The sequence below is a fragment of the Protomyctophum bolini genome, assembly GCF_963924005.1.
Source record: "Protomyctophum bolini genome assembly, chromosome: 11".
Classification (NCBI taxonomy): domain Eukaryota; kingdom Metazoa; phylum Chordata; class Actinopteri; order Myctophiformes; family Myctophidae; genus Protomyctophum; species Protomyctophum bolini.
Genome location: NC_137872.1, coordinates 8,054,812 through 8,064,403, shown reverse-complemented (window position 1 = coordinate 8,064,403; position 9,592 = coordinate 8,054,812). Strand labels below are relative to the sequence as shown.

General features: G+C 41.6%; 1 protein-coding gene across 1 annotated transcript in view; it reads left to right on the top strand.

Moving 5' to 3' along the window:
• Nucleotides 1-6,818, top strand: part of LOC308324453 (properdin-like) — a gene marked incomplete at its 5' end in the record, with an annotated part of 16,514 nt that extends 9,696 nt beyond the window's left edge. Inside the window, 4 exons of the mRNA XM_080776497.1 lie at nucleotides 939-1,053; nucleotides 3,003-3,079; nucleotides 4,225-4,342; nucleotides 6,581-6,818. Coding sequence (XP_080632623.1) covers nucleotides 939-1,053; nucleotides 3,003-3,079; nucleotides 4,225-4,342; nucleotides 6,581-6,719 — 449 coding nt within the window. The 3' untranslated portion in view covers nucleotides 6,720-6,818. The remainder of the gene's footprint in view (nucleotides 1-938; nucleotides 1,054-3,002; nucleotides 3,080-4,224; nucleotides 4,343-6,580) is intronic.
• Nucleotides 6,819-9,592: the final 2,774 nt, after the last annotated feature.

The following is a 9,592-nucleotide window of genomic DNA, read 5'->3' as shown; positions in this document are numbered from 1 at the left end:
CGGGATATAATTCACCTTTACCACCTAGCCAGACATTATCCCTTACATAAAGCAGGTGAATTATCTCCCTACAACGACCACCTAGCCAGACATTATCCCTTACATAAAGGAGGTGAATTATCTCCCTACAACGACCACCTAGCCAGACATTATCCCTTACATAAAGGAGGTGAATTATTTCCCTACAACGACCACCTAGCCAGACATTATCCCTTACATAAAGGAGGTGAATTATCTCCCTACAACGACCACCTAGCCAGACATTATCCCTTACATAAAGGAGGTGAATTATCTCCCTACAACGACCACCTAGCCAGACATTATCCCTTACATAAAGGAGGTGAATTATCTCCCTACAACGACCACCTAGCCAGACATTATCCCTTACATAAAGGAGGTGAATTATTTCCCTACAACGACCACCTAGCCAGACATTATCCCTTACATAAAGGAGGTGAATTATCTCCCTACAACGACCACCTAGCCAGACATTATCCCTTACATAAAGGAGGTGAATTATCTCCCTACAACGACCACCTAGCCGGACATTATCCCTTACATAAAGGAGGTGAATTATTTCCCTATACAACGACCACTTAGCCAGACATTATCCCTTACATAAAGGAGGTGAATTATCTCCCTACAACGACCACCTAGCCAGACATTATCCCTTACATAAAGGAGGTGAATTATCTCCCTACAACGACCACCTAGCCGGACATTATCCCTTACATAAAGGAGGTGAATTATTTCCCTATACAACGACCACTTAGCCAGACATTATCCCTTACTTCACACACACTTCAAATGGACATACTTCAGTGATCAATGTTTGTTTCTCTGTGTGTGTGTGTGTGTGTGTGTGTGTGTGTGTGTGTGTGTGTGTGTGTGTGTGTGTGTGTGCGCATATGCGTGTTTGTGTGTGTGCATGTTAACAGTGGACGGGGTGTGGTCAGACTGGACCAAGTGGTCAGCCTGTCTGTTTGGAACTAGATCCATTAATTGTAACAAGAGAGGAGGAACTCAGGACAGATCCAAGCAATGTCTGCACAGGTACCCATTCACACACCTTTACATAGACTGCATTACATTCACCCATTCACACACCTTTACATAGACTGCCTTACATTCACCCATTCACACACCTTTACATAGACTGCATTACATTCACCCATTCACACACCTTTACATAGACTGCCTTACATTCACCCATTCACACACCTTTACATAGACTGCCTTACATTCACCCATTCACACACCTTTACATAGACTGCCTTACATTCACCCATTCACACACCTTTACATAGACTGCATTACATTCACCCATTCACACACAAATTCACACACCTTTACATAAACTGCATTACATTCACCCATTCACACACCTTTACATAGACTGCATTAGATTCACCCATTCACACACACATTCACACACCTTTACATAGACTGCATTACATTCACCCATTAACACACCTTTACATATATTACATTCACCCATTCACACACACATTCACACACCTTTACATAGACTGCCTTACATTCACCCATTCACACACCTTTACATAGACTGCATTACATTCACCCATTCACACACCTTTACATAGACTGCCTTACATTCACCCATTCACACACCTTTACATAGACTGCATTACATTCACCCATTCACACACCTTTACATAGACTGCCTTACATTCACCCATTCACACACCTTTACATAGACTGCATTGCATTCACCCATTCACACACCTTTACATAGACTGCCTTACATTCACCCATTCACACACCTTTACATAGACTGCCTTACATTCACCCATTCACACACCTTTACATAGACTGCATTACATTCACCCATTCACACACAAATTCACACACCTTTACATAAACTGCCTTACATTCACCCATTCACACACCTTTACATAGACTGCATTACATTCACCCATTCACACACCTTTACATAGACTGCCTTACATTCACCCATTCACACACCTTTACATAGACTGCCTTACATTCACCCATTCACACACCTTTACATAGACTGCATTACATTCACCCATTCACACACAAATTCACACACCTTTACATAAACTGCATTACATTCACCCATTCACACACCTTTACATAGACTGCATTGCATTCACCCATTCACACACAAATTCACACACCTTTACATAGACTGCATTGCATTCACCCATTCACACACAAATTCACACACCTTTACATAGACTGCATTGCATTCACCCATTCACACACCTTTACATAGACTGCATTGCATTCACCCATTCACACACAAATTCACACACCTTTACATAGACTGCATTGCATTCACCCATTCACACACAAATTCACACACCTTTACATAGACTGCCTTACATTCACCCATTAACACACCTTTACATAAACTGCATTACATTCACCCATTCACACACCTTTACATAGACTGCCTTACATTCACCCATTAACACACCTTTACATAAACTGCATTACATTCACCCATTCACACACAAATTCACACACCTTTACATAGACTGCATTACATTCACCCATCCACACACACACACACACACACACACACACACACACACACACACACACACACACACACACACACACACACACACACACACACACACACACACACCTTTACATAGACTGCATTGCATTCACCCATTCACACACCTTTACATAGACTGCGTTACATTCACCCATTCACACACCTTTACTGTGTGCATTACATTCACCCATTCACACACATTCATAAACAGATGGTGGAGGAAACCATGCAAGGCACCAACCTGCACATCAGGAGCAATTAGGGGTTCAGAGTCATGCTCAAGGACACTTCGACACTAACTCTGGAGGAGCCCACAGGGATCGAACCGGGAACCTTCCGGATCCCATCTGGCCACTCTACCGCTGAACCACCGCCGCTCTATTAAAACAGTACCTGCCCTGAATTTAATCTATTACTGTTACTGTAATTTAGATGTAATCTTTATTCACAGAGACCACGGAGGAAGACACTGCCCGGAAGACAAACAACTAGAGACACAAGGATGTTATGATGTGGACAATTGTTTATGTAAGACTATTATTATTTACTTGCGCAAGCATAGCGCGCAAGTACTAATTTCGCCCAGGACGATATTCGATATTCGATGCGTATCCCAGCAAATTACGTAATGACTACTTCCTGATACGGCAGTGGTGCCGGATTACATACATGTATACATAGGAGCATTACCTTTAATCCTCCAGACACTAAAACATATCGTCATTACATCACCATCGAAAACCAATTACACTCTGGCATTTGGTCCTTTAATCCACATATTTATCATAATTGAGAGCTAGTTATACCAGTTATACCCTGACGTCATATACTGGGATGGCGCATACACATCAAAAGTGGCGCAAAGTAACCACAGTATACCGCTAATCAACTTACAAATGACATACATAGAGGCATTTCCTTTAATCCACCCGACGCTGATCGACATATACGTCACCATCGAAGGCATTGGGTCCTTTAATCCACATCTTTATTACGTCATCATTGAGAGCTAGTTACACCAGTTAAACCCTTACGTCATGCTGGGACGGTGCATACGCATCAAAAGTGGCGCAAAGTAACAACAGTATACTGCTAATCAACTTACAAATTACATATACACAGAGGCATTTAGTATTAATATCACTATAGTCCAAGATTAAGTAAATTTAAAGCAATTAACAATTTAAAATAATTAAATAATTATACTGTATACGTGATAACATATTTTATTTCAGTTTATATACCTTTTTTTCATCGGATATCGATGATTTATTTTTCTTTGATAAACTAAAAAGGGATCCAGAATAATTCTAAATCTATAAAACTGTATTTCTTTTATAGATAGAAACTTGTACCATACTTCTAGATAATACTACTTTTTTACATGCATAAAGTAGGTAGGTAGCAAATAGCTAAACCTAATAATTCAACATTTCAAACGTTCCTTCACAGAGAAGCTGAGATTTGACAGTTTGTAGCGGTCGACAGTACTTGCGCGCTCTGCTTGTGCACTAGTAGGCCATTTATGGCCTACTAGTGTGCAACAAGAAAGTATAGGCACTCGGCAGAGTGCAGTTCTAGTTATTATTATTATTGTTATTACATCTGAAGATAAACAACTGGGGGGAGTGGACTCCGTGTAAACCATGTGTATCTGTGCTCTGATTGGACAGTGACAGGCTCGTGGGCGGGCTGGGGGGAGTGGTCTCTGTGTAAACCATCGTGTGGAAGTGGAAAACGAAGCACGAGATACCGAAAGAGGATCTGCAACCCCGACCTATCAGGATACAAGTAACTAAAACCTCTAACCAATCAGCATACAGCTAATTAACACACCAACCTATCAGGATACAAGTAACTAAAACCTCGAACCAATCAGCATACAGCTAATTAACACACCAACCTATCAGGATACAAGTAACTAAAACCTCTAACCAATCAGCATATAGCTAATAAATAAATGTAGCTAACAGGATACAGGTAACTAAAACCTGTAGGGATGGAGCTCGAAACCCGTTAACCGGACAAACCCGATAAGCTTATCGAGTACCCGGTATCGATAAGCTTTGGGCTTATCCAGTACCCGGTATCAATAAGCTTTGGGTTTATTAAGTACCCGGTATCGATAAGCTTTGGGCTTATCCAGTACCCGGTATCAATAAGCTTTGGGTTTATTAAGTACCCGGTATCGATAAGCTTTGGGCTAATCGAGTGCCCGGCGTCACCCGGTATCGATAGGCTTTGGGCTTATCGAGTACCCGTATCGATAAGCTTTGGGCTAATCGAGTGCCCGGCATCACCCGGTATCGATAGGCTTTGGGCTTATCGAGTACCCGTATCGATAAGCTTTGGGCTTATCGAGTACCCGGTATCGATAAGCTTTGGGCTTAATATCAAGCCTAGTGGTCCATGACGTCATGTTTAAACAATCAAGACAAGAGGCTATCAATAAATAAATGTAATCATCCACGCTGGCACAAACATGTGGGTCTAATATAGTGTATTGATACCTGCCAACCAGCGCTTTCTGGGGAAACAACATTATTCTATAATATATAAGTGATGTTACCAGGGCAGGAATTTCACGGCGGCCATGGCCGTCATTGCCCCTCTGTATTGTAGTTGTGTTGCCATTTGCCAAGTGGTTTAATTATTTTGCGTTACTTTCGCCTCCTCCCTCCTCTTCCGCGCCACGCATACATGCACTGGCAGAGTAAACAGTGGGCATTTAGCCCACATGCTGCCTACTAGAGCGCACACAGCTCTCACTCACTGACACTCGGCCTGGCTGGCGCTTCAAGATTATTATACACCACGCAACAGCATAGACTGCAGGACTCCTCCACCATTTACCACGCTATCGTCTGCTACGATAGCGTAAATTGTTTAAACAGCCAACGTTGTCCACTGCAAATAATATCGCTAGCCAAGCACCAGAACGCGCTCACTGTACACCACGCGTCGCTCGCTTAATAATCATTCATTTCTGGATACATGCGGACATAACGTGGTAAATGTTCATAAGCACACAATTATACAAATGCTTTTTACACTTACGTGTTGACTTATCTCCAGAGTCCTTAGTCCTGCAGCCCCACAATGGAGAGATCTCATCTGTCACAAATTAAAAACAAGGAACATATCACACAGTTGTGACAATATAATACAGTAGTGCAGTGAGCAGAACAAAAACAAACAAGGCAGAACAGAAACACAGGGCTATATAATGTAGGCTGTCTGTCATTGTATTTTCTTTGAATTCACAGTTTAACCGAGTGATCCTCAGCCATTTTAATTGCAAGGACCCCCAAATTAAATTGATATGAATTAGCCTATAGGGTGACAGCCTGACAGGGTCCCAGGCCATTTCATTATGATTTTCATCTCTGGACTGGGAACCCATGTTACAGACATTATTACAATATTATTACAATCAGTCAGTAGCTATTTATATTTTGTTATTTAAAGCTGTGATTATTTAATTAAGAAGCACTGTTCTGAAGTACTGTTCGCCTTGAAAAAAGAAATAATAATAATAATCATCCTTAACCTTTAAGCTAAAATAATGATGACCGGGGACTTAAAATCATTGTTTTAATTGATGGCCTTCATGCCCTAGCTGGCACTCGGCCTTTGTGCCCTCAAACAGTTGACCACACTAAAGGCCAAGTGGCCTTGCCCCTAAAAGGATGACATTCCAGGCCTGGATGGTACACACACTAAGGGCCGATTCATACTCCTGTTTCGGCGCTGTAGTGCCGAAAGGATTTCGGCTCGTCAGAAAATTTCAGTAGCACCGAAGAGCCGACTTTAGGACGGTACCCGCCCCCCCCGAACCTCAAATGACGTCAAATTGTAGGCTCTACAGCGCCGAACCGACTTTTATTCGGCTCTAAAATAGGAGTATGAATCGACCCTTACCCTAACCCACATTAACCACACATTGTGTGTGTGTGTGTGTGTGTGTGTGTGTGTGTGTGTGTGTGTGTGTGTGTCCCCGTGTGTGTGTCCGTGTGCGTGTGTATCCAGACCTACCATTGGGAGGCCAACCGCAGGTATTAAAGCTCATTTCAGTGGAGAACCGCTCTCTGCAAGCTGTGGAGTTCTGCCGACACAAGAAAGAATTCAACAACAGACCTGCATTATTCCTGCCTGTCCGTCAAACTGATCATCCAAACATCATCATCCATCCTACCATCATCCATATTGTACATCGATCCACTGTTGAAAACAATGTAACAAATCGCATTAATTGTATTAAATTGTAATTCACAACAAGGAAATACTTATTTAGGCATAAATACAGTGGTTTTACCCTACACAAGTATGGGTATTTATGGTATGGGACACTAATTTGAAAACATGTGCCAAGGACCCCCATGAGAGAAGATTTCTACAACTCTAGCAGAGATTTTCAACCATTTTAATTTTCAGTTATGGATTCTGCCCTCCCTCCAGTTTGACATGCATTAGTCTACGGACCTAGCCTGGGTAAACCCACTCCCCCTGCTGGAAAACATTTCACAGAATGAAAATCTGACGAGGGGGGAGGGGTTTACCCAGGCTACTACGGACCCCCATTTAATGGAGAATGTACAAATGGAACCAAATGGACCTATTATTTTTTTGAAAACATACGTGTTTCCTTCCACTGTTACGCTGATGACAGCCAAATCTACCTGCCTCTGAAACGTAACAACCCTGACTCCTTAAAACCCTTGCTCGCTTGCCTGGAGAATGTAAAAGAATGGCTGGCTTTAAACTTTTTAAACTTTAACGACGGCAAGACCGAAGTTATGGTGTTTGGGCCAAGCAACAATGTGTTTCCTCCCGGTGATTTAGGTCCCCTTGAGCCTTTCTTAAAGCCAACTGCCACCAATCTAGGTGTTAAAATAGACTCTAATCTAAAAATGGACAAACAAGTAAATGAAAGTCAGAAAGAGCTTCTTCCAGCTTAGAAATCTTGTCTTGTGTCCTGTGTTCGAAACCGTGATCCATGCCTTTAGGACATCCCTCCTCGACTACTTATAATGCCCTTTCAACCAGGCCTCCATCTCTCGCTTACAGTCCAGAATGCCGCCGCACGGTTGCTTACAGAGCTGTTTAGCTAGTTTTAGCTGCCCATACAAACACATATAGTTATATATGAGCTGTTAGCCTGTTAGCTGCTGTTAGCCAGTTATCTGCTAGCCCACAGACAGACAGAAGGGCTTCCTCGTTAAACAATGTTTGAAAACGTCTGCCTTTATTGTGAAAACGTCCTTTATTTACATTAATTCAACAGTTGTGTTCCGTCCTTTAATACAACTAATAATACTCCTAACACGTGAATAATGGTACTACAATATCTAAATGTGGCTGTAATGATCAGATGAACCACCGGAGGGAGCCACGGGTCCTCCATGTTTCTAGTGTAGAAGAGAAAGCAGATCTACAAGCCCACACGGCGTCACGGAAGCGACGTGCCGTGGCTTTGTAGATCTGCATTTTAAATGAACGCGTGTAGTAAAGTTACAAACATGGCTCTGGTATTACCTGGTTGTCTTCTTGTGGAAAATAAGTTCTTCTGGAGTCACAGTAGAATTAGAATATGTTCCTTTGAGCGTCTGGTCTGTCCTCATGGCTTCACGTCTTTAGCAGCGCGATATATCATTTATAACACTAATAATTACTATTATTATAACTAACAATATAAGCTGCAAGTGTACAGTTATAGTATAGTACGGTAACTATGTAGTAATATTATATTATAGTAGTGTACAGATGAGATTCCTGAGACGAAATGTTTGCACCAGCTGTGTTCAATGACTGCAATCAATCAATGGTCCAGTCACTCCAGTGTAGTGTTACTGACACAGGGAACGTTTGTTCTGCTTCAGAATGTTATCATCACATCATGTTTTTACATTTTAACCTCACGTGAAATCAATTCTTTATTATGAATCATGGAATCACTATTAATTATATTTTAAGGTTATGGTTATTTGTATAGCATTTTATTAACAGCATTCACACTTTAAATGGATACAAACTAGTATAATATACTAAATACTGGAACTAGTAGTAAACTAGTAGATAGATTACTTTAACTTTAAATCAATGTTTGTGAATTATAGTATATAATACAATATAACTAGTTAGTAGTCATTTATCAGACGCTCTTAATCCAGTGATTTACAGTAAGAACACTTCATGGACAAACATGTCACATACATGGAAATATGTATTTTATTTGTGTATTTTCTCCTTTAGTTCCAATGTGGTAGAATATGTATTTATTTATTCTAAAGTTCCAATGTGGTAGAATATGTATTCTAAAGTTCCATGTGGTAGAATATGGATTTTATTTCATGGGGTAGAATATTAATATATAATATATTTTCTGGGGGAGAATAAGAATATGTATTTTTTATTTGGGTATTTTCTGTAATGCAGGATAAATGTACCTGTTGATCTTCTACTGCCCTCTTGTGGTGGAAGTGTGCAGAAGATCTCAGTGTGAACAGATAACAGATCTACAAGCTCAGTTTAGTACTTGGTCTGCTCTTCGCTTTACACACCCAAGTGAAAATAGCAGATCTACAAGCTCAGCTCACAGCTTAAAGGGTCTCCTCCAGAGAGGGCGCCACAACGACAGGTCTCCTCCAGGTCTGGATCAACACAGGTCTCCTCCAGGTCTGCTCTAGAGGGTCTGGATCAACACAGGTCTCCTCCAGGTCTGGATCAACACAGGTCTGCTCTAGAGGGTCTGGATCAACACAGGTCTCCTCCAGGTCTGCTCTAGAGGGTCTGGATCAACACAGGTCTCCTCCAGGTCAGCTCTAGAGTGGCGCGACAACGCAAGTGAAAAAAAAAAAAGCTAAACAGAATCCAGGTTTGGTGAGTTGCAGACGTGCGAGCGTAACGAGCACGCGCGCAACAAATTCACGGCACCGTGCTCACGTAAACACGCTTGCGTCGTCGCACCGCGACTTCTCCGAGCAAATATGCAGGTATTATTGAAAATGAACTATATGCGCGTTACATCGCTCCCCGTTTGGA